Source organism: Vanellus vanellus (genome assembly GCF_965231255.1).
Source record: "Vanellus vanellus genome assembly, chromosome: 23".
Taxonomy (NCBI): Eukaryota; Metazoa; Chordata; class Aves; order Charadriiformes; family Charadriidae; genus Vanellus; species Vanellus vanellus.
Genome location: NC_138928.1, coordinates 4,248,850 through 4,275,939, shown reverse-complemented (window position 1 = coordinate 4,275,939; position 27,090 = coordinate 4,248,850). Strand labels below are relative to the sequence as shown.

Here is a 27,090-nt window from a genome sequence, read left to right as displayed (position 1 = left end):
ATAAAGCTCTATCTATATTTACAGTCTTTTTTTTTTTAAAAAAAAAAAAAAAAAAAAAAAGAGAGAGAGAGGAAGAGCCGCATCTTTGTCGGGCACATCTGCTTCCAGCCCCCTCTGCAGCACAGCCCATCCCACCCTGGGAGCCGGCACCCCTTCCCCGGGGACCCCGGCCCCGGCCAGAGCGGCGCGGGGAGGGGGAATAAATAAAGCACTGACGAAGGGAAAGAGAGGAGAGAGGCGTTTGCTGGGTGGGCGAGGAGGCAGCACCCGCCCTTGGAGAAACAATGTCCTGACGGCAGCCCTGCAGCGGGCAGGAGAGCTACTGCTCCGGACCCCCACCCTGGGGCTGAGGACGTGGGTCCGCTGCAAAGTCCCCGTTGCGGGGCTCGTCCCCACGGCTGCAGCCCGGAGCCCGGGTGGCCACGGCGCCTTCTGCACCCCCAGAAGGTCCCCGCAGTGCCCGGCTGGAGGCCAGGCTGTTTCTGGCTGTTGCCACAGGGCGGTGCACGGACTCTGCGCACAGTCGGACACCGTGCACGCACACCCGGACATCGTGCACAGCCAGACACCGTCCACACACAGCCAGACCCCATGCACAGCCAGACCCTGTGCACACCCGGACACCGTGCACGCACACCCGGACACCGTGCACGCACACCTGGACACCGTGCACAGCCGGACACTGTGCACAGACACCAGGCACGCACACACAGACACTTCACAGGCAGACACCATGCACAGACACCGTTCACGCACAGCCAGACACCATGCACAGCCAGACACTGTGCACAGACACCATGCACGCACACACGGACACTGCACAGCCGGACACCGTGGCACAGCCAGCCACGCTGCACCCCACACACCCCCGGGCCAGGCTCTGACCAGAGCAAGCGTTTAGTGATTTTTTTTTTTTCTAAATTATTTCCTTTTTTTTTTAAATTGTTGTTATTTTTCTCTCCTGATTTTTGCGACGCAGCTCACGGGAGGAGCCTGCCGCGGGTCGCAGAGCCGGGGGAGCAGGAGGGAGAGGTGGCCCAGGGGCGGACGGGGCACGTACCCACCGCAGCCGGGGCTCGTGCGCGGAGGGCCGGGGGACCGGCGCGGCCGGGGGACGGGCACCCGCTTTATTTACAAAGTGGGCCAGAGCCGTCAGGGGCATAAAGAGCTCCTCGCAGCCTTTGGCTGCTGCTCGGGCCAGGCGAGAGCTAAAAATGGCTCCATGGGAATTTGCTGGCAGGCTCGAAAGACCGAGTGGGGAAACGCAGCGGGGAGGTCAGACCGGGCTGAGCGAGCGAGGGACAAGCGTGTCCCCATCCCATGTCCCCAGCAGCGGGGGCTGGCGGCCACCGCACGTGAGGCTCTCTGCAAGGGACCCGCGGGTGCCAGAGGGCCGGGAGATGCTCTGGAGGTGTTCCCGCACCCCGATACCCTCCGGTCCCTCCCAGGGGGCTGCGAGTGGGTGACAGCTCAGCAGCCGGGACACCCACATCCCTGGGCCAGGTGACCTCGCCTGCCCGTGCCCTCGTGCTCCGTGACCAGGAGCGAGTCCCGGAGCCACGTTCCCGGCAGCAGCCAGCCCTCGCCAGCTTGCCCAGCGGGGTCAGCACGTCCCAGCCACGGCCCCGTCCAACCGGCAGCGCACACCACTGCTCATCACCCCCTCCCCAGCCAGTAGCCCACCCAAAATGCCGGTTGCCCACCTTCATGGGATAAGCCAGCAGCATCCACGTGCGGGTAGCAGCTCTCCTCTGCTCCCAGCGCAGCCCTTTGGCTGAGTCCCATCCATCAGGGGATGCTCAGAGCTCCTTTTTGGTGGCAGCCACCCCCGCCACCCCCCACCCACCGCCCTCCCGGCCCCCCCCTCAGTCCGTCAGCACCACCAGCTCGCCGTCACTCTTGTCCTCGCCCTCCGAATCCTCCTCCTCGCTGTAGCGGTACATCTCGCCGTCGGCCACCGAGTGCCCATCGTCACCGCCATCGCCCTCCTTGAGGCTGCGGGTGTTGACGATGACGGGCATGCTGGGGTCCATGCTGCGGGGCAGGTAGTGCTCCATCAGGGGGGGCGTCAGCTGCATGCCCACCGGCCGCTGGTACAGCACGTCCGAGGAGGCGGGGGGCATCTGGCTGCCCTGGGGCCTGCGGGACAGGGGAATGCAATCACCGGCCGGGGCGTCGCGGTGCTCTCCCTCCCTCCTGGGGCACCCACCCCACGGGTGCCTCGGCGAGCCCCCTGGGAGGGGAGGAAGGGAGGCGTTACCCTATCAAGTAGCCCTGCCTGGCGTCCTGCCGCCGGTTCCTCATCAGCGCCTTGTACTCGCCCACGCGCAGCCGCTTCCCCTCCACGATGCAGGTGCGCTTGGGTCGGGGCTTGTACTTATAGTCGGGGTATTTCTCCAGGTGCTGCCGGCTCAGCCGGGCTTGCTCCTCGTAGTAGGGCTGCTTCTCCTGGTTCGTCATGGATTTCCACCGGGAGCCTGTGCAGAGAGGAGCCGCGGGGCATGTTTACACCCTGCCTGTTGTGATGAAACCCACGCTGGTTCCCAGCCGGAATAGCCATCGTGAGAGTTAATTAATGCTCATATCATCCCCTGCGCAAACGGCACCTGAATTTGCACGCAGGCGGCGCGAGCGGCTGCACCGATGGGAGCCCCGTGCCGCAGAGGGCTGCCAGCCCTCCCGGCACACCGGGAACAGGTCTCCAGCCCTGACCTTCCCCGGACACCTCTCGGGCCACGGCTTTCGATCCTCTCCAAGGTATGGCGAGCAGGTGCTGCAGCTAAAATAGGCTGTGCCGGCGCGTGACTCACATTCCCCCACTGGCTGACCTTTATTGTCATCGCCGCCAGCACCCTGGGCAGGAGGGCCAAGCAGAGCACGGCACAAAAGGCTGCGGGGCTGGGAGAGGGGCTCGGGGCCAGGCTGGCGGAGAGAAGGGATTAATCCCCTCAGCTCAACACCTGGGAGGCTGCAGCTGGACCAGCATCCAGTTTGGGAGAGAGAAGGACAAGCTGGAGATCCTCAGCATCCTCGGAGATGCTCAACAGTCAACAGCCCTGAGCATCCTGACGGGACTACGGAGTTAGCCGGGCTTTCAGCAGGGCTTTGGGGCTGGTCACCTCCAGAGACACCCCCCCCCATCACCAAAATCCTCCTCCGAGTCCCTGCGTGCCCCTTTCCTGGGTGTCCTTCACCTGTTAGTACGGCCCAGCTCCCCCAGGGAACTCCCCCTCCCACACCTGCACCGCGAGGCAGCTGTCCCAGGTAAACTGAGGCACGGAGGCGTGCAAGCCCCTTGCCCATGGTGCCCAGGTGTCCCCACGTGCTCGGCCCTTCACACCAGCTCAGACCCACACTTCCAGGAGCAGGAAGGCACACAGGAACCGGTTCCCTCCCCCCCCCTCCCCGGCCTGGGTGCACATCGGCTCTGGACCACTCGTCCATCTGCAGGTATCCACCTGCTAAATTTGCACCCCTCGAGCAGTGAGCGGCTCCGGCTCCCCAGGCAGAACCGCACCAACTATTTAAAGCCACGGACATCTACAGTGACAGCAAGCAGCTCACCGCAGAGCACCCGCTCCTGGACCCCCCCAGCCCCCCCGGTCACGAGAGGTAAAGCAGAGCAGATCCTGCCTACGCGCTCTTTCACTCTTTCAAAGGGAAAACCTTGGTGGTTGTTTTGTGTTTTGGGTGGTTTTTTTTTGTTGTTGTTGTTGTTTTTTTTTTTTTCTTTAACAAGCAGAGCTGCTAAAACGAGTCCGTGGCAGAGCGAGGAGTGCGTGTCGGAGGTAACCCACGGCGCAGCTGCATCGCGCCGCTGCACGCTCACTCCCGGCCCTTCCGATGGGCTCACTGGTGACCACACCACTCGCTCGCTTTTAATAGCGACAGGGTCGTGGGGAAGGGCCGGTGTGACCGAGAGCTGCAGCAGGACCGCTGCTGCCGGGGGTGGGGGGGGTGGGGTGAGACGTTGGCTGGATGAGGCTCGCGCTGCTACAGGCGCCTCCAAGAGTGATGCTACAATGAGGGGACCATCATCCTGGTGGGCATCACCCATACGTGGGTGGCTGAGGAGGAGCGGAGCGAGCAGCCGGGCTCTCCGTGGGGATGCAGAGGGGGGTCCTGCCCCAGCCCCCCACCGCCATCCCCGGCACTCACCCAGGATCTTGCTGATGCTGGAGTTGTGCATGTCCGGGAAGGCCTGCAAAATCTTCCTCCTCTCGTCCTTCGCCCACACCATGAAGGCGTTCATGGGCCGCTTGATGTGGTTGTTGTTCCTGGACTCGGGGAAGTGCCGTGAGCCTGCGAGGGAAACCCCGGCTGAGGTCAAGAGCCAGAGGAAGGAGCATGCGGGAAGGGGGGGGGGGGGTCACACCACGGTGCTCTCGGCCGTCCTTACCGTCCATCTCACAGGTCAACAGAGCCTCGTCCAGCCGATGGGCAGGGGTCTCCTCCGTCCGCTCCTTCACTGGGGAAGAATCAATCCCCACATGGTCCTGCGGGAGAGCGGAGAGTCAGGAACCAGCTCCCAGCCGGGGAGCCCACGCGGACGGAGACGCGGCTCTGGCTGCCGACGGTGGGGTCGGAGAGGGGGATGGCGATCAGGCAGTGGGCTCTCTTCACCTTGCGGTAGGCGTTGCTCAGCGATCCCTCCATGGCTCCGCTGTGGCCGTGCAGCAGCTGCCGCGCGTCCTGGATGGCTTTGGTGATGGCGTCGCCTTCGCCCAGGAACCCTGGCAGGACAACGGCATGGGAACCCATCAGTGCCAGTGCCAACTCCTCTGACACCCCGCAGCACCCCATCCCACCCCAGAAATCACAACTGCGTGTCCCAAGGGGGTGGCACAGAGCAGCAGGTGCCCACCCAGGTCACCTCAGGGAGGAGGGACCCCAGGGACCAGAGATGTCCACTGCCTCTGGGAGGTGGCCAGGGGAGGGCATGGGACCATCCATCAGTGAAAGGCACTTGGGAACTCACCCAGAGGCAGGTTGGACGGGCTGGTCTGCAGGTCCCTGGTGGCCCCATGACTCGGCGCGAGGGACTGGCAGCCGCTCATCTTCAAACTGGGCGAGCTGGAGGCACTGGGGAGGTCGGAACCTTTGGGTTTGGCTGTCAGGTTCAGCGGCTGCGAGGTCTCCTGCGGTGGAGGGGAGGGGGGTGAAGCGCAGCCCCCGCAACACCTTAGCCCAGGGGATGGAGGTGCTCTGGGGCTGTACCTGCATCTGGAGGTGGCCCGAGCCAGCGGGTCTCTTCAGCGTGGGAGGAGGGGGGCTGTGAAGCAGCTGCACTGGGTAATCCACTGCGGGGAGCAGAGGGAGAGGGGTTGGGGGACAAAGTCACCCCGCAGGGCTGGAGCAGTCCCGGGGGACCCCGCTCACCTGGTTTGCAGGGGATGGGCTGGATGGGCAGCGCTAACTGGGAGTCGGGAGTGACGGGGAGAGGCTGGTGGCTGGGGGTGAAGGCGGGAATCATGACGTAGGGCATGTTGACCTGCTGGAGGGAAGAGGGGGAGAGAAGCAGAGAGACCACATCACCGCTGCGGGACACCGCAGGCAGGTGCCATCTCCTTGCCTGGCCCCGGGAGGGGACACGAGCCCGGCACACGACGGGGCCGCAACCACCCAGCACGGGAAGGGGTGGGGGGGCACGGGGATATGTCCCCCACCTTTACCTGGATCTGTTGCTGCAGTAGGTTGATTTTGTGCTGCTGCTGGATGAGCTGCTGCTGCTGCTTGGCGATCTGGCGGAGGGGAGACAGCGGGGCTCAGTGGCACCGGCGGCAGCGCCGAGCTGGCCCCGGCAGGGCTACAGCCCGGCATGAGCTGCCCAACGCCGGCAAAACTGAGACAAGGGGTCTGCGGAGGGTCCCGAGGGCCATGGGGAGGGCAGGCAGGGGGTGGCTGAGCTGCCCCTGAGCCACCTCCTGGGACACGGGGAGAGAAATGGGCTGGGGGGGGACAGTGTCACCCCCACCCGGGGGTGTGCCATGAGTGCCACTCCTGCCCTGAGCATCGTATGGGCCACCGGGGAGGGGAAAGTAGGTGTGAAAGAGCAAAGAGAGCAGAGTCAGGAAGGACCCAGTGTGGTTTAGTCATTTGAAGGAGTTCAATTCCCATCTCCTCGCACCAGGGAGCAAGACAGGGAGTCTTTGGGATGGGCACAGAACACGGGAGGGTTTCTAAGCCGAAAGCAAAGTCCTGATGCCCCCAAGACTAAAGGCAGTTCCCCACCGCTCCCTGAGGGACCCTGTCCTGGTCCTGCACCCACGGCCAGCAGATCCCAAAGGGATCCCCAAAGGGATGTACGGCCCTGGGCAAACGCTTCCCCAGAGCAGGCTGCCCACGGGGACCTGAGCCCACCTGCTCTTGCTGCTGCCGCGCCAGCTCCATCTGCTGCTGCTGCTTCTCGAAGAGCATCGCGGCCATGTTCTTCTGCTCCGAGTGGGCCGTCAGGAGCTGGTCCCGCAGCGTGGACAGCTGGTTGATCATGACAAGTAACTGGAGCTCCTTCTCTGCCAGGCTCTCCTGGGTTCCTGGGAGAAACCAAACGGCTGCGGGTCAGGGCGAACAGCATCACCACCACCATTGGGTGCTGGGGGGCAATGCACAGCCAGGGAACGGCTAATGCGTGGGGGGCAGAAAGATCCCCATGTGCTGAACCATCCCCTCTGTGCAGTCAAAAGGCAAGCTTTCATCAGGGGTGTGCCCCCCTCCCCCCCCCAAAAAATTAATGTTTTGATTAAAATAGTACAAATCCCCATTAAACAGGCACACTTGTAGGCACTTCTCCCCTCCTGCTAAGGTGGGGAACGCCGTGTTTCCAGCCCAGGCTGCCCGGGCACGGGGAGCGGGAGGGAGGACAGCGGAGGCGGGTGGCCGGGGGGAGATGTCACCTTTCACTTCTTTGGACTCGGTGGTGTTTCGACCCAGCAGCCGCTCCTTCCAGTCGCTGGACAGTAACTTCTCGATGGTTGGCATCACTGGCCGCACCAGCCGGCACCGGGGTCGGCAGAGGAGGGAGAGGGAGAGGACAGCCGGGTAAGCACAGCCTGGGGCTCCGCACCACGGGGTGCTTCATCCCATCCCACAGCTTTGCAAAAATAACGAGAGGCCCAAAGGGAGTGAGGGGGGACCCGGAGGCCACTTGGACACCTTCCTTACCCTCCTTCAAGTTCCTGTTGAAGTCCAGCTTCTCCTGGCCGCTGACGGCCGGCTCGAAGGCAGAGCGCCTGGGCTCCGGCGCATCGCCGGCGGGTGAGCGGGACTCCTGTGACACACACAGCGTTATTCGGTACCCGCTCCCCCGGACGGGGACACCCCCAGGTCTCCGGGCAGGAGATGCTTGGCCGGTGGGATGCTCGGAGCCAGCCCTGCCCAGCCGACTCCTGGACCACACTCTGCCCGGCACATTCCCCCCAGCCCAGCTTGAGAGCATCTCTGCTCTTCATGCCACAAAGACTTGTTTGCTGGAGGTTTCTGTTATTTATGTAGAGTGCCCAGCTCCTCTGAGCCCCGTCCCTACTGGGAGGCAGCACGGGGAACGGGAGGGCTGAGGCTGCTGGTCAGGGGGAGAGAAAACCCAAGAGCAATTAAAAAAGGAGGCTGAAGGGACGGAGCACGTCTGGAGGTGGCCGTGGCGGGAGGGCCACGCCAAAGGGGAAGTGCTCACATCCCAGGGCTGACCCGAGAGCATCAACAACGGCCAGAAAGCCACGAGGAGCCTCAGGTTTCACCTTCGTTTTCTCGGGATGAGGAAAAACCACCCGGGGAAACAACCACCCCTCTGCCGGGGACAGAGCCCAGCTCCAGAGCGGGGATGGCTGGTGGGACCTCGGCCAGGACCAGTGTTTGCCACAGCCGTGGGACCCACCTGTGGCAGTGCCTGGGGGTCGGTGCCCTCCCTCGGTGGTGGCCCCGGCAGGTCGTTGGGACGGGGCTCGGTGCTGGGAGCAGCCCCCGGCGGGGACTCGTACCCGCTCTCCTTCTTCTCCTCCGTCTTGATGGTGCAGTTCACCATGCTGCCCGCTCCATCGAGCTCCAGGTGGGGAGAAACGGGGCTCCTCATGGACATCCTACGGGGCGGCAGAGCCGTCAGCAGAGCCATGGGGCACCCCCCAGCCATGGGGCACCCCCCCAGCCACGGGCACCCCTTTTCCCAGCCTGGCCCCATACTGAAGTGCCCTGTGCTGCTGGTTTTTCAGGGGTGATGGTCTTGCTTTTTGCCATGGCTCGGTGAAGCTGAGCTCTTGTTCCTGGCTTCCCCAGCTCAGTTTTTTTTGCAGATTTGGAGCTCAGTGGCCAGAAGCCCCCAGGGAAACATGCCCTTCACGCTTTGGGCCGTGAAGGGAAAGGAGCAACAAAGCAAAGCCCTAAAGAAAGCGACCAAGAGGCACGGGATTTAGGGCCAATATGAGCACGTGCCTTCGCGTTTCATCTGGTAGCCTGGCAGAGAGCAACCCGAGGCTCACCGCGACAGAGACCCGTGCCAGACCCGAGCCAGCACCCCAGGGGTCCCCGGCTCGCCGCTCAACGAGCTGCCGCCCCCCCGTACCCCCCTAGGAGCCATGCCTAGAAAGCCAGCAGGGCGGCAAAGCAGGTTTCCCGCTCCGACGGGAAATGGAAATCCTGGCCCCGCCGAACAATGGCTGGGACGGCCACCAGAATTGCTCCTCCGGGAGTCCCCGGCGGAGCGCGGCGCGGAGCTGGGACCGGCCGAGCCCCGGCCAGGGCGAGGGGCTGGCACCGGGGAACGCCTCTCCCCGACCTCACCGGCACAGCCGTGGGTGCCGGTCCAACTCCCGGTGCCGCCCGCCGCTCAGCCGGGCACCGCAGAAGTGACCAGGAGCCGTTATGGGGCACGAGCTGTTTAACTCCAGGGGACCCCACGCACAGCCAGAGCCGGTATATTATTTTATTAACGGGAACTTCCCCAAACGATGTGTCACAGCTGTGTCCCTTGCAAAGCCCCAGCTCTGCGGCAGCATCCAGCAGTGCTGGGGCTGCGGGGGCCGTGTCCCCGAGCGAGTGCCGGGCACGCCGGGAGCTCGCCATCCCTCTGCCGTCCCTCCGCCGTCCCTTTGCCATCCCTTCGCTGTCCCTTCGCTGCAAAGGGATCAGCCGTGCGCAAGGGGCAGCACCCGCCTGCAGCCGTGCTCGGAGGGATTCACCTTCTCGGGGCCACCAACCCTCGGGCCGAACAACAAGAACGGGAACAAATATTACCCTCCCGAAGCTCACCTTTTGGGGAGGAATAATGGGAAAAGGAGGTTGTTAAGGATGGGATTTACACCGGCTGCTGCCAGGAGGTGGGATCTGGGCTGAGGGACCACAGGGGCTGCCGAGGTGGGACGGGGCAATGGTGGGATGGGGAGAGCATCCTCCCTGGGGTCTGGCACCCCACAGCCGGGATCCCCCCACACCCCAACGACTCCTCGGGACCCCCCGAAATCAGGGCTAGGGGTGCGGGCCGGGGGGTGTGGGGGGGGGCTGAGCCGGGGCAGCAATGACATAACAAACAAAGCCCAGCTCAAGCTGCGAATTAATCAAACCGCTGAAAATAAAACCTTCCTCTCAGGAACTTCAAACAAAAGAAACGAAAACAACAAGGCCGGCTGGGTAATGAAAAGCCAGGGCTGTGAATAGGGGACAAAAGGAAGTGGAACAATAGGGTGTTGGACAAAAGCAATAAAGTAAAGGGAAGTGTGACAGCTCCACAATAGGGCACTGTGCACGCCAGCCTTTCTGATCTTAGCGGGGCTTTTTTTAATCTCAGTTCCCTTGCCCTCCGCTGAACAAACCACCGCGCTCGCCGGGCTGTCGGGCTTCCTCCTGCCGTCGGCATCGCCCGGTTGTCCGCCCCATCCTGGGGTACCGCCCGCGTCGCCCCGTCCTGCCACCCGGCTCACCTTGGCCAGCCCGGCGGCCAGGAGGGCAACCTTGGGCACGGCCAGCGCCCACCCGAAAGCCCCACCGCCTGCTTTCGGCACGCCTCGGCCGGGGAGGAGCCGGACACGCTTGGCAGCGGCGTGGCGGTGGCGGGCAGCCAGCGGGAAGGGGTGCCCACGGCTCTGCCGCCTCCAACAACCCGCGGAGGCAGGATTTGCTGCCCCACAGCCCGCGCTCTCGATGTGCTACAGGTGGGGAAACTGAGGCACGAACGCACGGCGGCCGCAGCACCTTGCCCTGGGCGCTTTGCTAACTCGGGACCCGCAGGTGTGGGTGCGCCGCCGCTCCCTCCTTCCAGCCTTTTTGGCTTTTTAAAGGCGAAATTCCCCCTGCTCAGTGCGTCCCTGCCACAGCCCCTCCCTGCCGCTGGGATGCTGCCCGGGTGCCCAGGTAATGCGGCGGTAGCAGCAACGCTGCAGCACAGAGCGACGCCTTTGGTTTGAGACGCGCACAAAAGCAACGTCCCGCTCCTCCGGCAGGTCACATCTCTATTGTACTCAACCTCCTGGTGCCACTGGAAGTTTACTCTTAAAATGGGGCCGGTACTTTAATAGGGGTCTGTTTGAAAGGGCCCTCATTGTGGATTTATTATACGGTTTGCCGAACATAAAAAAAAAAAAAAAAAAAAAAGAAAGAAAAAAAGAGAAGAAAAAGGAGAAAACGGCGCCGTTATCTTGTTACAGGGCTGGTTCCTCGGCAGCCCTGTGCTGCGGGCTCAGGTGCTGGGCTCCGGGGCTGCCTGTGGCAGACAATAGGGACGGGAACAATTGCTTTGGCACGGGGAGCGTAACAGATCTTCGCCTTTAATGTTTCCCATTTAATGAAGGGCGGAAGGGAAGGGAGGGAATGGCGTTGGGATGCGAAGTGCCAGCCTGGAGGACCAAAACGAGCCACGAGTCCTCAGGGAGGGACCAGGGACCGCTGGGGCTGCTTCCTCCGGGCACGGTGCTTTGGGGAGCACGAGGCGGGGGCTCATCTCACAAGCACTGAAGCCCTAAAACTCTGCGGGCATCCGTGTGCTCACCTCGCCTCCATACTCCAGCCCAGCAAGTCCACGGGATGAGATTTTTTTGGGGGATGGCGACAGCCAGCTGCTGCTGGGCAGCTTTTCTTTCTCCATTCGTACCCCCGAACGGCACGTCCTGCAATTCTCCCCGTGGCCGTGCCACCCTTCCTGCCCGCCAGCCGATCCTATCGGCCCCGTTTGTGTCGCAGCAGAACGGCTCCAAAGGCCGGGGGATGCCGAGGTGCCAGCAAGCCCCCACCCTGCCCCGCACCACCACGGCTCGGGGAACACCGGCGAGATGCCGAGACCCCCACCCCGGGCACCCCGAGCCTCCTCCCGGCCGCTTGTGCCGGCTCGGGCTTTGCCGAGAAGGGGGGTGCCAACATCGCCCCACCGGCACAACGCAGCAAGGGGAAGAAAAGATGGAATGCCACCCAGCAAAGGAGTGGTGCTGGCCGGACCGGGCTGTCTCCCCGCAGCAGATCCTGCCTGAAGTCCTAAGAGAAGGGTTTCTGGAGGAGGAGGAGGAGGAGGAGGAGGAGGAGGAGGAGGCTGGCAGGGGAGACTGCCCGAAGGCAGGGGGGATGTCTGTCCCCGGCTCGGGCAGGGATGAAGCAGGCTCTGCGAAGCCCAAGCTCTTTGCAAAAACATCGGAGAGCGCAAGAGGCCACAAAGCCACAAACACACAGAGTTTCCCGCGCTGTCGGGGCGCGAGGAAGAGCCTCAGGGCTGCTTGGCTTGGGGCAGCGGCACTGCGGCACGGCCGCCTTCGCCACTCCCGGGAGGGAGGATGTGAGCGCGGGAATGGTCCCACACCCCTGCCCCATTCCAGAGCATCCCTGCCCCTTGCCACAGCATCTCTGCCCCATTCCAGAGCATCTCTGCCCCATTCCAGAGCATCCCTGCCCCTTGCCACAGCATCCCTGCCCCATTCCAGAGCATCTCTGCCCCATTCCAGAGCATCTCTGCCCCATTCCAGAGCATCCCTGCCCCATGCCACAGCACGTCTGCCTTGGGGCTGCTCCTGCCCCTCGACTCGGCGACGATCCCACCCCAGGGGACTGCGGTGCAAAGGGATCCCGCAGATGTGGGACTGGGGGAGAGCAGCCGGCAGTTGGCTGGGGGAGTTGGGCTGCCCAGATTTTCGGGCTGGCTTTGCTCCCGCCTGCCCATCAGGCAGACCAGGGCAGCAGGAGAGGCTCTTGGGGTTTATTTATTTTCCTCTTTCTCCTCAATGACGGCAGAAAGCTATCGGTTCATGGGTTACGGTACACTCTTGCCTTCAGGAGCCCAGCGTGGTACCCAGTCATCCCAAAACACATCCACCCATCCCAAGCAGCACACAGCCACTCCCCCCGCGGCCGCATCCTGCCTCCACGGCCCAGGTAACCAAACCAGCCCAGGGAGAAAGACACAGGGCAAAAACCCGAGGGGAAAAACACCGTAGAAGTAAACACAGCAACGCCGACAAGAGCCGGGGCGGCGCAACACCACCGCCGTGCACGCACCAGCCACGTGCAGCATTTGCGAACCCCCCCCGGCACCCCTTCGAGAAAGGGCAGAGGAAAAAAATAAGACACACACGGACGTTTTCTTCTTCCAAGCAGGGCCCGAGGAATCCCGGCTGGCCACCGGGACAGACAATAGCCCATCTCCTGCCAGACAAGCGGGCTGCTTTCCTGCCAGACTTGGAATGTCCTTTCGGGGCCGTTTCCGCCCGGCGTGCCTTCGCACATAAAAGAATGGATGGCTTCCTCCACCGTGCCCGGGCAGGGATGGCCAGGGACGGCCAAGGAGAACGGCCCTGGCCGGGGGAAGTTCACGGGGCTGCCATCATCCCCCGGGGACGCGGAGCATCCCGTAGTGACAAGTTATTCCCCGGGAAGGCGAAAGCAGGCGGCGGTGGGGGACGCGAGCTCTTCTCCCCCAGCACGGAGCGGGATGCCGACACATTTTCCACACGCTGTAGGTGAAATGGGGCAGAAAGCGTCAGACCCCGGGGTTGGCTGCTTCTGAAAAAGCGGGTTTTGAACCCAGAAGACATCTGGATGCTGAATGTATTCAGCCCCAGAAATGCTGTCACCACGTGAGAGCCAGGGCTCCACGTGTCCCTGATGGACAGCAGCCGCTCGGAGCAGCGGCGCTCGCGGGACACGTGTTATCCCCCGCGGGGCTGCGTCACAGGCGCACACCCACCCCTGCTGCCCCACAAACCAGGGTGCTGCAGCAACGGAAACGCTCTGAGCCGGCGCTTTGCGCACCCTCAAATGCTGTGTTTTTAACATCTTACCTGTCAGCGGCGCTCCCACGGAAAGCCACAACCTCCATCTGCCCAGAAGGCTGCCGAGAGCTCAGGTTGCCGGAAAAGCTGCAAAATCAACGCCGAGAAGGGAGATCTTTGGCAGGCGGGGGGACGGGGAGCATTTCGGAAGCATCATGCCCCGGGGGGCAGAGGGGCAGCGGTAAGCGTCCAGCAAGCGCAGAACTGGGCATCATGGTGGCCACTGCATGCTAAGCCCTGCCACGGGCAGGATGATGCCCACGTGAGCTGCCAGGTACATCCCTGCCCAGCAGCAGCCGATGGCTGCTTCACCAGCCCAGAGGGACCCCCCCCCCAGACCCTAACTGTCCCTCTCCATCCTGGCAAGACTTGGGGTCCCATGGGAAAAGCTCTGGAATCGGCAGGAGTAGGGATTTCCCACTGTCCACACAACACATACCGGTCTTTGTCCAACCTCCATCCACCATCAGTTCCCTGAAGGCAATTTCTCTCCCCTCCAAAGGGTAACGGCCTCAAGAAATGTCTCTACAGGGTCGGAGCAAAGCGGTGACGCTACGGTAAGAGCATCAGCATCACAGAAACTCCGGGGAATGGCCGGCGCAGGAAGGTCACCCCTCTGCATGTGCCACCTGAGCATCCCACCTTCCACCCAGGTCTCCTCTGTCCCCTCTCCGACCAGGCCTGGGACCCCCGTCCTGGTGCCCCTGGCATCTCCCCCTTCGCCCTTGGAAGGGTTCTAAGATTGCCACAGCCTCAGCACTGCCCTTTGGGGGTGGGGAGCATCAATTCTCCATCTACTGAGATGAAAAGCAGCAACACGGGTCTCCTATTACTGCACGGCACTTGGAAGATTTAACCCTAAAGCAATTACAACCAGCTAGCATAGCATTTACTAATTCCATCCAAAAAAAAACCCAACCCAACCTGCCTTCTTCAAAGGCCTCTGGGCCATATCCAGGACTGCTAATGAAATGCATATCTCTCTGATGCATGCCAGCAGAGAAGCCCTTCAGAGGTTCAGGGGGGAAATCGAATCAATCCTGCTATTCAAAACTTGAGGAGAGAGAGAAAATAACCCGTATTAATCACTAAATTCACTTAAGCGAATACTTGCGAGACAGGGAGAAAAAAGATGTGTTCTCAGGCTGTGGCAGGGGGAAGAAGAGGATCTCTGGGTCGCTTAACAGGCGGCTCCGTGTCCTCCATCACCTACGGACACCGGGACACGCCAGCTCTGTGCAGGTTGTCTCAGGGCAGCGGCCGATGGCTCATGCGAGCACTAAGCTGCAGCAGATCGAGCCCTTAGAGGGCAGCTCTGTCCTCAGACACTCGCTTCCTGCTTTTCCAAGTCTCGTGGAATAATCCCACTTGCCGAAATCCACCTCACCCCCATCAGGGCTTGCGCCCTGCCCCATCCCTGCAGCGCAGGGCTGCCCTCCGCCTCCGGACCGGCCGGACCCAAGGGGGCAGTGACGGAGCCCGGACACGCGGGATGCTTCGGGTGGAATCGGGAAAACGAAGGCTCCCGTGATAACGACGAGACAAGCACAACATATTCCCTGCGGGTACACGGGTCCATTTGATAAAGCCCGGCACATGTTTTAACTGGGCCACGTCCCACCCTCCTGATGCCCCCACGTACTAACAATTTCCAGCTTACTGCTGGTTTCGCAGTGCTTCTGAGGGGGGGGTTATCACCTTGCTCTGGTTTCTGATGAGATGGCAGAGGGACACATCACTGCAAAACGCTCTCCTGTCTTGGCGTAAAGGATTACTCAGCTGCCCCCCGGCACGAGGGCTTTGCTCCACCGCCCGGCCGTGCCTCCGCGACCCAAAATCCAGGGATGCCACCTCCTGTGAGCCCGGCTGCGTTGGGATGCAGACAAAAAACCAGCCAGTAGTTTTATAACTATCCAAACAATAAAATCAAATACAAAGAGGCGGTCGGATCCTTCCCCGGCTGTAAACTGGCACAGGTCCACCGCCTTCACAGCCACGACCCAAACACATTTTTCCTTTACTGGGATGAGCCATAGGATGGTTTTAAGTAGGGGAAAAATTAAACTGAACCTCAGGTGGAACTTCCTGGCCGCGAGATTTATTAGACGGGGAATGATCTCATCAGGGAAGCGGAGGAAACTCCGTCGCGCTGGAATTATTTAAAACCGTGCAAAGCCCGGAGGAAGAAGGCGCGGGAACAATCCCAGCGACAGCCCACGTGATGGCCGGGGACCACGCTGGTCATTCCCGTTTCCTGGCCTCGAGACTAGACAGTCTGCAGGATGTTTTCTTTTTTTTTTCTTCCACTCAAGAAGAGGTATCGATAAGCAAAAATCTCCTTGCGCCGCCTCTGGCTTTGCAGGCAGTGGGATTTCTTTTCCAGGGAAGGTTACGCGGTGTAAAGCATCTTTAAGAAAGGGCCCGGCGGCCCCGGGGGTGCAGGCGTGCGCAGCGGGAGAAGGGGGTGCTCGGGAGAGGCGAGCGCTTTGCTCCCAGCGGGAGAAGTGCTGCAAGAAGAAACACCCCCTCCCGGCAGGTCCAACCGCTCCAGGGAAAGGCGCAAACCCCACAATCTTAATATTTTCAAAGAGCCCCTTCTTATTGCCTCCCTCTCCTCTGCCGGTCCTGTCCTCCCCTGCATCACACGTCAACGAAAGACAGAAATATCACAGCACGTTAACAAGGGGAGACGCCGGGTGAGGAAGAGGAGGGAGGAACGCTCAAGAACGGGTTATTTACTCTTTCGTTCCTTTTTTTCTGCCACAGAAATAATTTTTAAAACAAGTTTCCCTCCCTCGCACGAGGCTTTGCCTGAATGCAAAAGAAAACAGCAGCAAAAGCCGGTCCAGCTCGCGGGCGCTGAGCCTTTACACCCAGCACCCGGGGTGGCTGGATGAGCCCCACGGTCCCACCGCCGCCAGCAGCAGCCGACCCTCCCCGGGGCGGTGGGTGGGTGGGTGGGTGGTCGGGGGAGCTGCCAGGTCCCTGGGACCCGGAGCAGGTCCTCGGGGCTGCTCCCCAACCCCCTCCCACCACCCCAGCACACGCATCGGCTCGTTCCATCACCCCGTTCCCCAATCGAACCAGTTTGCGTCGATCGATCAATCAATTATGGGAAAGGAAATCTAAAAATCAGCAAACTCAGAGCAAATAAAGAATCCCCCCCGCCCCCGTGCAGCTGGGGGCCAGCAGAGCCAGGAGGCGAAGGATGGGGACAACTCACCCAGCTCCAGCGGGACGGCGCGGTGATGCCAGTATGGCCCAGGCACGGCGAGGCAAGGGAGCGCGGTTAGCGCGTCTCCCTCCTTTTCTTCACAGTTTCTGTCCTCCCCTCACCCAAAAGCGGCCCTCGGGCTTATCGGGGAGGCCAATCTCGGTGTCGTTTTTGTGTAATTTCACTCACTCAGCATTTCCAGGCAGAGCGGAGGGCACGTTTGACTCGGCTGCTTCGTAAACAATACTTTCCTATCGCATGACGGAGGGGCAAAGACATCTGACCCTTTTCCTCTCCTGCTTAGGAAAAAAAAAAAAAAAAAAAAAAGACACGGGGCTCGAGACCGCCTCGACAGCGATCTGCGCTGCACCTCCCGGGCTGGGGCTGCAGGGCGGGCCGGGCTTTCCGAACCCTTTTTCCACGCACCATGCCACAGGTGACCGACGGGTGAGCTTTGCGGCACGCAGGACCTGGTGCTAGTTCAGCATGGCCCCACGGTCCATCCCATGGCACCATCCGTCATCCCCTCCTCTCGTCGAGCTTCTCATGGCATTTTACACCTTCCGCTAATGCCATTATTTTTCCAGGTGCCCCCAGGCTTTGGGGGGGATCCCGCTTTGGGGAGGGCCATCCCATCTTGTTTGCGTCCATGTTTCCCCAGGTGAGCCGGGCAGACACATGAGCACCGAAAGGATGCTCGGAGCCAGCCCCGGCGCCTCTCACATGCGGCACCCAAGCCCATGGCGGCAGCCGAAAATCATGGGGCCACTCTTCCGCCCACAGTGCCCCAGAAACCTCCGGGATCCCTTTGCACGGGGATGCTGAGCTGCAGCAAACAGGTCCCTGTACCCAAGCTTGGACACGGAGGGACAAAGGCTCCATGGAGCCACTTCACCCTCCCCAGCTGCTGCCCAAATTCAGGGCAGGGGGGAGCTCCAGCTGCTGGGGCCACTTGACATTTCAGCAACAGATTTCGTTTTGCTGGCAGGTCGGGAGCTGCCCCACGAGCCGCCGGGGCCACCGGCAACCTCCCTCTGAAAGAAGAGGCAGCCTGAAGGACGGGTGCTCGGTGCCAGTAGCTGCCCATCATCTGCCCCAAATTATCACCCCCCTATTAACAGCAGCCCTGACCCCGCTCCTGCCGCGCTTCAGCTCAGCGGAGTCGCGCCTGGCTGAGTCTGGACGAAGATCCCCCGAGGAAAACGCTTTCGGCCTGAATTCTCCCCCTTGTTAGCGTAAGCCGCGGTCGCTCGGATGGTGTTACCCCCGATTCAGGGTGTGGATTCAGGCGCCCGTCTTCACGGCTCGGGAGGTCGCTCATCCCCGTTGCTCTGCGCCCCACGGGTGAGCCGCAGCATCCCCCAGCAGCAGCGATGGGGCTCGCAACCGGCATCGCCTGCCGGGGCCGGCGGTCGCGTTAACGGGGCAGGTCTCACATTTGCAAGAGAGAAACCGCAGGGGAGAGCAGGGGTCTGGTTCACGCCATTTTTAGCGCTACCGTTATTTTGGCTCTGGGAGAGACCTCGGGCTCTGGGGGGTGGGGGAACCCCCCCCGCCACCCCGTCCCGCTGCAGGACCCAATTGATCCAGCGGCAGCGACCCTCCAAACCACGACCATCCTCACCCTTCCTCTCCCCTCTCGCTTCAGAAGAACTAAAGCCCATGAAATCCTGGTCGTGCAGCAGCTCCCGGCCGGGCTCCGCTCCTCCAGGGGAGCAGAGGGATTTGGGAACAAGCTTTTACCGGCCCACTGGGACAGTTTTCATTGCACAACTGAAACAGAGCACAGCCGAGGGGCAGAGGGACTCCAGCAAGAAGCTGTCAGCCCTCCCCATTTGCAAGGGGGTGTCCAATTGCCCCCAGCCAGCCCGGAGCTCCCCGCGTCCCGCAGCACACACCAGCACACAAGGGGCTCTTTGTGCCCGGTGGCACCTGTCCCCCCATCCCGTATCCCGATTTCCCATGGGGTCGCTAAGCCCGCTCCCTCCAGCGAGGGGCTTTGGCAGCTCCCGCCATCACGTGCCGCGTCCCGGCGCGTTCCCCTGTCCCGGCGTGTTCCCCCCCACGGCTTAGCGGCGCCGGGGGCAGGCACAGTTGCTCTGCCTGCGCGGGCAGACGCAGGCAGGCACGGACACCCCGCTGCCGCTTGTGTGCCCTGGGATGGGTCTCTGGCAGCACGGGGAGGATGAGAAGGACCGGAGGCATTGCAGGGCCGCCCCGGCAAAGTCACACGTGGCTGCCGGAGCCGCGCGGCTGACAGCGCTGGGAGCCCCGTGGGGACGGGTCAGCCTTGCTTTGCCCCCCCTAAATGAAGGAAGGAGGGTGGCAAGGGACCGCAGGGCTGTGGTCTGCAGCCCGAGGTGCTCACGGGCAGCGCTGGCTTCGAGCTGTGCGCTCCCCAGTTGCACCGAGGGCCACGTCCAGTGTCCAGCCCCAGCTACCAGCCTTGCTCGAAAACACACATGCACGCACAAGCACCCCCTGCAAAAGCGTGTGTTCCCCAAACCAGTTCCCAGGATGGACCCACAGACCTGAAGCAACGCAGCAGGAACGCCAGGAGAAGCCCAAAGGCCAGTGGTGGACCCAGAGACCCAAATCACAGCCCGAGAGCCTCCAAGAAAGAAAGGCAAATACTGCTCTGCCTCTGCAGCCTGCGCAGGTACGGATGGGTCCCACCAGCCTGGCCAGGCATAGCCCTGGTCACCTCCCCCAGATTAACCCCTCCAGCTGCTGAAATCCCTGTGTCACGGCAAGGAAAATGAGCAGGAGAGGTTCCGAGCAGCTGTCTCACAGATTGCTCACAGATTGGCGAGGATGGCCCTGCCTGCCCCTGCCCGTAAATCCCCTCCTGCACAGACAGGCACAGTGGTGTGCAGGTCCCTGCCCCAGGGGACTCGCTTTCCGGCTGGGCGTGCAAGGTAGAACAATAGGGCCGAGCCCTCTATTGTTCCAGACAAAAGATAAGCCGGGCTCTGGCATTCCCCTACGCCCTGGTGGGCAGGCAGCGGGCAGGCAGCGGGCAGGGCTGCCACCCTGGGCCAGGACAGAGGGTTTTCTAAACCCTTCCCACATCGGCACCCTTTAAGCAGTTGAAACAGAGCGGGGGAGGGGGGGACCCTCCTGCCCAGCTCAGACCTTGCACACCCATGCACACACACTTCATCCCCGCAGCCACGCTCGCCCTGCGCTGACGGCTTTGTCCCAGCTCCGCTGTGGTCCCCATTTTCTGCGGCAGTGGCCTCAGGCACCCATGTGTCCGCAGTGGCAGCACACCGGGGACGAGCGGCGCGCTCAGCGCCCACCCAGGCTCATCACACACCTCGCTCCTGTCCTCTCCCCACCCTGAGAGCTGCTTCTCCTCTCTGCATCCCGCAGGGACACGGTGGGGACGAAGCACCCTGCCAGGCACGGGGTGGTGGCAGGAGGGATGATGTGGGTTGCCCAACACTGGGGACCAGCTCGCCGGTGGCCTCGCTAGCCGGCGTGGGGAGCAAAGGAGTCGCACAAGCCCAGGGCAGCCGGCTCTGCGCACCCCGGCACATCCGCAGCAGCTCAACCCGCACCATCACCCAGCTCAGCTTTTCCAAAAAAGTGGTTTTCCAAGCTCTGAACAAGGCTGCAACGCGGAGCCGCGCTGTGCTATCAACACCCAGCCAGAACAAGGGAGGAAGACTACGGGGGACGAGGGCTGCTCACTGCAAACCCACACCCACCCAGGCAAGCGCCTGCTGGGTGACAATGCCGGCGGTGACTGGTGCTGAACATGGCGGTGCGAAAAAGCCTCGTCTCTGCTGGGAAAAGCCCCGGCCGCGCCGGGCCCTGCCAGCCCCGCTGAATCAGACAGGTTGCCTTTCACATCCGAAAAGTTTTGATTTCTGGCTCTCGGCCGGTAGTGGCATGGGCCCCGGCGGTGGGGGAAGGCAGCAGCCCCCGCGCCGCGGCGGCGGCAGAAGCTGCAGCGTGGTGGTGCTGGCGATGCCATCCGGTATTTCTACCTACCCGCTTCTACAGCTCCTCTCCCTTCTCCTGTTAGGCTCTGGCTCAGCCCAGCTCGCGATAACCCCGTTTTGCACGGGCAAAGAGGATCAAATACCCCCACCGGCCTCGCTGCTGCCCCACATTCTTTCAATTTTCTTTGCTATATTTAATTTAATTGCTATATTTATATTTAATCCTATCCTCTTTCCTCCCCAACAGACAATGAACTGCCACGAGCTGCCTTCACCAGGCAGAATTAAAAAATAATAAGTCGGGCTAGCAGATTCTGGCCCAGGCTAGCGGGTGCTCGCAGGGGTCTTCCAGGCGGCTTTAATGATGAGCCACATTATCTTGTTCCTTTCTGATAAGACACCCGGGGTGGGGGGGGGGGGGGGCTGCCCAGCCTCTGCAGCCACCAGACTGCATCTTTTATAACGGTCACATGCCTCGAGCGGGCCTGGGTGGTAATGGAGCATTAAATTATGGAGAGGCAGAATTTCAAATATTTCAGATCCATCTCCCAATTTGCATTCTTCAGCTGAAGGGCTGCAAGCAGGAGCAGGACAAGGAGGCAGGGACGGCAGCTTCCCTCCAGTACGATGTTCGCAGAAGCAGCTTTCCCCTCGAAAAACACCCCATTTGAGCCAAAAGCAGCTGCAGAGCCGTTCGGGGTCCAAGGTGCTGGCGGGGTGCTTGGAGGCGAAGGGGACGAGGCTGTTTCGGCAGTGTCCCTAACGCTGTCCTCCACTTCAACCATGTGCTCCGGCGCACTGGCATAAATGCTTTGTTGAGGCAGCTGCAGCCCCCACATCCCCTACTCGTATTTTTACCTCCCCGTCCAAGGGGCTGGGGCGTTCCTGATGTGAACCGGGCCCCCCCCACCCGTGCCTCCCCCAGCCTCCTTCCCTGCCAGTGCCGAGCTGGTGGCACTGGGCAGACCAAGGGCCCTTGTTCAGGGCTGGAGCGGTTCCAGTTTGGGACATGTGGTCCTGGAGCAGGTGGACACGGAGTGGGAGGGAGGGAGGGAGGGCTTCCAGGCGGCAGAAAATTTTCCAAAAGTTGATGCCTTGGACCCTGCCAACTTTCCCCGCGCTCGGAGGAGCCCACGCACTTCTCAGCCGCGCACGAGCAGCACCCGGCCATGAGGAGCTCCCCCGGGGGCACGGCCGGACCTGCGGCAGCTCTGCCCGAGGGAGCGCATTTCACTCCTGAAGTTACTCCCCAAAAGGCGCAGGACTGGGGAAAGGCACCAGGAGATTTTCCAGTAAAACTGCCACAAGCTGCACTTATTTATTTCCCTTTTGCATGTTCTTCCCTGGGTTAAAACGGGGCGGAAATTAGTGATGCATCGCGCAAAACTTTTGAGTGGCCCAAATCTTCCTCCCCGCGGTGCAATGAAACCAAAACCTCCACAAAGTTTGCAAAAAATAAAGCAGCGGAGCCTGAGCTAGCCCAGCCCTGGCTGGGCAGGGGTGGCCGCGACGCTGCAAGGGACCCCCAGCCGGGGACCGCCCGACCCCGGGGCTGCCCATCTTTTTGGGCTCTCCCTCCCACCAAGCACAACTCCTCCACCAGCCCCGTTGCCGGATTGAGCTGCTGTCAGACGCACAAAAAGAAGCAGCTTTGCCCCATCGGTATTTTCTAGCTGAGGGGAAAAGGCAAATATTTCATTACTGGTTCCCAGTTTGTAGCGATGCTACCTTCAGCAGCGCGGCCGCAGCAGAGAACAAAAGAGGCCGGCCGGCTTTCTCCACGGCATCGCAGGCTGGAGGTAGCAACTGCCCTGTCTGCCAGTGGATTTAATTTCCCCCCCCCCCCAATAAATGTATTTCTTTAGGAAAATAAGCAGTACGCATTTTATTAGCCTGGCTGGGAACTTCCAGCGTGTAAAAGCAGAGCAGAGCTGTACTGACAGCGCGTCCCTACGGTCGGCCACAGCCGTCTGTTAAAGGTTGTCGCTTGGGTAATAAAAAGCTTTTCTGATTTCTGCAATTACACGTGCACGCACAAAGCCGGCCCGACACAAAACCGCGGTAAGTGTTTACAATGGGATAAAGCTGGAGCAAGCAGGAACGCAGCTTCGTGGCGCGCAGACAAAGCGGGGCTCCCCGCGCTCCCCGCCGGCGCGTGCAGGACGGCCAGCAGCCACGGGCTGTCCTGCTGCTCTGCCAGCCCCAAGGGTCCCCGACCCCCACCCCGATCTGCAGTGAGGGACCCCCCAAAAGTAAAGCCACCGGCGCTGCTGCGAGGCCAACCCGCCCGCGCCACACCAAACCCCTTCAAAGATTGTTTGGTTTTGTCGTACGCCAGAGAACGGTGCGGGATGCCCGAGCAGCCACGGCTGCGCCGAGGGCTGGGGACAGCGGAGGTGACCCGGCTGCCCCGGCAGCGAGCGAAGCATCCCGTGTTGTTCATGGCACAGCCCACCGTATCCCACAGGGATTCACTCCCCCACCCCACCCGCTCGCCAGCAAACTTCCCACACCGGCAGCGCCAGCACCCTGCGGCCCCCGAGGATGCTCCGTCCAGGGGACACGGCTCGGCCCCGCGCCCCAGCCCGCCTCCGGCACTCTGTGTCCCCAGCAGCAGCGGGCACGCAGTCCCCCGCCATCTCCCCCCAAACCAGCCCCGAACGCTCACCTGGGGAGTGCAAAGGATGCTGTCACCAGGTCCCAAAGCCGCCCTTCGCCCCGTCCCCCGGGTGCTCAATGGGTGCTCTGCCCCAGCGAGTCTCAATTCCAGCAAGGCGACGGGCAGCGAGATGGGCAGGAGCCCACCAGCAAGTAACGGATGTAAAAATAAACCCACTGAAAGACTAGATTTACTGTGCTTCTGCGTTCCCCTGCACGGAGAGAAAAACCCTTCCTCCGCATCCCATGTACGAAATTAAAACCCCTCCAGCACATAACAACTTTACGATCTGCTCCATCTTCCCTGCGGCCCCGCGTGCCAGGGCACAGCTCCCCCGGCACCCCCACGGAAAATGGACATTTCGGCAGGGAGACAAAAAGTCCAGCTATTCCCCCCTGGGCCATCTCACACCCTGGCTGGAACAAACTTTGCTCGTCAGAAGGACTTTGGGGGGGGGAGGGGGGATGGCGGCGGGGAGGGCGGTTCGGCTGCTGCAATTTGGTAGAGGTAAAAAAAGCAACGTGGGGATGGCGGAGGAGGGGAGCTGCCCGATGGCCCAAAGAGCTTCACCCCAAAGAGCTTCACGTCGCAGAGGAAAATGGATTTTTTTTTTTTTTTTTTTCCAAAATTGGAGATCTCTGCTCCTACCTATTACTCTGCTCCAAAGGGATTTGGCCTCCGGCATGAGATGCCGGCTCAGATGCCAAGGGCGAGCCCCCAGCCCCGTGGGAGGGCAGCCCCGGCAGCGGCGCTGCCCGTTGTGAGTGAAACAAATAAACGGCACGAAGGGAGATGCTGGTAAAAATGTGTCACTCGCAAATGATTTAGAAAACTGTCTTTAGCCTGCCCACGTTTGTCAAAGGACAGCAGCTATTTTTAACACAAAGCCTCTGAAATCGCGGGCTTTCAAAAAAAAAAAAAAAGAAAAAGTACTGTATCAGTGTCAACAGAATGGATTCTGTACAAAATTAAATTGAACTAAAAGGAAATTGCATGAATTACAAACACGAGTTATTGGCTCAATAGGAGAGTAACTGAGTGATATTATCTGGTCTGTGCTATGGAGAAAATCACATTAGCTGAGCTAATGGTCCTTTTTCACTCCTAAAATCTATTACTCCAGATTTGCTTTGGAAGTCAAGTGTTTTCCACGCTGAAGGTACCTCACAAGATGTAACTGAGACTTGAACAATATGCAGCCACGGTCTGTAATTTTTCCTGGGCAGCATCCCTCACTGGCACCGAAACCCCTGCATAAAACACTGGAAATCATTAGGCGGAGGTGGAAAGAAGCACAGCTTTGTATTTATTTGCGCATTTCACACGAAAACCTCTCCTTTACGGCTCCCTGGGTGATGCATCTCTCCCTTTCTCTCTTCCACCACCAACTTTGTCGGGGTTCAACCATGGGGGTCCCCAGGGGCGAGCACCCAGCTCCGCTCCATCACCCGCCTTGCTGCTCCCTGAGCCCAGGTTCACCAGAGCCCGGGGGGTGAAACCCCCCAGATCCCCCCCGCGGCGGCACCTACAGCCCCACTGCCAGCCGGCTGCGGGACCCCACGCACGGCACAAGCTTCCGCTGCGCGGCAGCTTTGGCCCTCAGAGACCCAAATCTGCCTGGGACGGGTCGGACGCACGGGACACGCCATGGCTGCCGGGGAAGACGTAATCTCGGTGACAAGGTTCATCCGCTCTTAGGTCCCAGCAAGCGACAGAGTTTAGCGCTGACCCCGGTCCCAAACCCTTTCTCTGGCTGTGTGTTATCACGACGCTGTCGCTGCGGTTTGTTAGAACAACCCCAGCCCCTCTTGGACAGACAAACACCCGTGCGTGGCACCCACAGCAAGTTTTCCTGCCCGGACCCCGGCGGTGCTGCGGGGCTGGCTGGAGCAATGCTGTCACAGGGGACAGAAGTGGCTTCTCCCTGCTGGAAAGGCGGTGGGAGTTACGTGACGGGGCAGGAGCGTCCCATCCATCCCACAGTGGGGGACGAGGGATGGGGATGAGGGATGGGGACCCCAACCCCTGAGCACCGCAGAGTCACGAACGCCCACAAACAGCCCCAAGTCCTGTGGGCACACGCGTGTGCCGGGCACGGCAGCTGGGCCCTGTGGCTGTCTGTGCTGGCCCGCGGTGTCTGTGCCAGCACAGCACGTCCATCTGTCCGTCCTCGGTGTCTGCACTGTGACCCCCAGTGCCGTGTCTGGGGCGGGGGGGGGCGCTGCCAGCCTATACCCTGCAGCCCCCCCCGTATTCCTGACCCAGAGCACCCAGCGGGGGGTCGGGGCTGTGTGCCCGGGACAGGGGCACAGGTCCCACCGGGAGCCACGGGGACCAGCGGGAAGGGGTAAGAAACCCCCCCGGGCTGGGTGGGACGGGGGTCCCGGGGAGGGGGCTTCAGCGGGGCAACCCTTGATAGCCAGGTCAAGGGTCTTGGGCGGAGGGGGAGAAGTCGTTCACGGGTTAACCCCTTGCCTGCCGGCCCAGTACCCCTCCGGGGGTGTCCCGTGGCTTAACCCCTTCCCTGCCGGGCTCTCCCTCGCCCCGGCGCGGGGGGGCTCTTGGAGGAGAGTTTGCAGCCCCTGAACTTTGCAGCGGGGACGGGGCTGTGCGGGAGGCGGGCTCTGCACTCCCCCCCTCCTTCCCCTTTTTCCTTCTCCTGTTTAAGCAAAGGGGGTTTAGGGGGGTCTTTCCAGGCGCTCCCCCATCACCCCCCCCAGCCCCGTTCAGCCCAGCCGGAGTCGGGGACCGCGACCCGGGAGGATGCTCGCCGCCCCGGGAGGATGCTCGCCGCCCCGGGGCCGTGTCGGTGCCCCCCACCGGGCAATGCCCGTGTCCCCCCCGATCCCCCCCCCCTCCCCTCCCCTCCCTCGCCAGCCCCGGCCACACTCACGGCTCCGCCGCGCTGCAGCGCTGCTCCCCGGTCCCGGTCCCCGCCGCCGCCGCCGCTGTCGGTGCTGCCGCCGGTGCCGGTGCGGGCTCCGCCGCCACCGCGCCCGGCTCAGGTCCGCTCCATGTCCCCAGCGCCTCCGGTGGGAGCTGCCCCGGCGCCGGGCGGAGAGAGGGAGCGAGGAGGAGGAGGAGGAAGAGGAGGAGGAGGAGGAGGAGGAGGGGAGGAGGAGGAGGGACACCGGTCCAGCCAGCCAGCAGCCGGCTCCGGGGCGGCCCCTCTGCCCCGTCCCCTCCCCTCGGGACCCCCTGCCCCGCCGGGGGGCCCACGCGTGACACTGCCGGCAGCCCCCGGACTGCTCCCACCCTCTGCTCTGGAGTCCAGTGGTGGGGCGCCGAGACACTCCCGAAGACCGAGGCACGGCTCGGAGGAGTCCTGGGGGGCACCCTGGGACCCCCCCTGCACCCCCCGGGACCCCCGTCCCAGCAGGGACTGGTCCTACCCACTCACAGCGAGGGGCTGGAACGGTGCCTGCCTGGCAGAGAGCACAGCCCCCAGCTCCGGGGGGAGCCCCAAAACTATGGGACACCAAGTGACAGCCCCCAAAGCCTCTCCTTCCCATATCATTCCTAATTTTTGCTCCATCGCCCAGACCATCACAACCAGCCCAGAAACAGGGAGCTGGGGCGCTGGCAGGGCTTTTGCTGCCCTCGCCCGCTGAGGAACCCACCCAGCGCCTTGCATCCCACACTCTGCACCCTGCATCCCACTGACGGCTCCGCCAGGAATGCCATCACCCGCCTTTTCCCAAAGGAAAAAAATAACCGTTTCATTTGGAGCAAAACGGTGCTCCAGCTGGAGAGCGAGGGGGCTGGTGTGGACAAACAAATGTTGACAAACAGTCTTTTTTGTGTAATGAAATCTTTAAAATGTTATGTCAACATTGAAGGAGAACTGTTTACGTTTTACCAACAGGGAAAATTCCCATTGACTCGAAGCCGTTTCCTCCCCCACACTGTCATTTTCTTCCATGGGAATTTCTTTTTTCCAAACATTGTTTTCACCCAGTCCCAGGAGCAAAAGACAAGAGCTCAGGCTCCCGGGTCTCCTGGTTCCGCCAGACGCCACGCACTAACCAGGATCAT

General features: G+C 61.8%; 1 protein-coding gene across 2 annotated transcripts; it reads right to left on the bottom strand.

Moving 5' to 3' along the window:
• Positions 1 to 1,865: 1,865 nt before the first annotated feature.
• Positions 1,866 to 26,096, bottom strand: SOX13 (SRY-box transcription factor 13; the record flags this gene model as incomplete). 2 transcript variants are annotated; one of them, XM_082494683.1, is made up of 14 exons in its annotated part: positions 25,949 to 26,096; positions 7,871 to 8,072; positions 7,162 to 7,267; positions 6,894 to 6,980; positions 6,361 to 6,533; positions 5,673 to 5,741; positions 5,380 to 5,494; positions 5,218 to 5,300; positions 4,979 to 5,138; positions 4,624 to 4,733; positions 4,400 to 4,496; positions 4,159 to 4,302; positions 2,261 to 2,477; positions 1,866 to 2,139 (listed from the first exon to the last, which is right to left on the bottom strand). In XM_082494683.1, exons 2-14 carry the CDS (start codon positions 8,069 to 8,071, stop codon positions 1,866 to 1,868), a joined length of 1,836 nt encoding a protein of 611 aa, XP_082350809.1. In that variant the 5' UTR covers position 8,072; positions 25,949 to 26,096. The 2 variants fall into 2 exon arrangements, with proteins under 2 accessions (XP_082350809.1, XP_082350808.1); XM_082494682.1 differs by lacking the exon at positions 25,949 to 26,096 and having other exon boundaries at positions 7,871 to 8,153.
• Between the last annotated feature and the right edge of the window lie 994 nt (positions 26,097 to 27,090).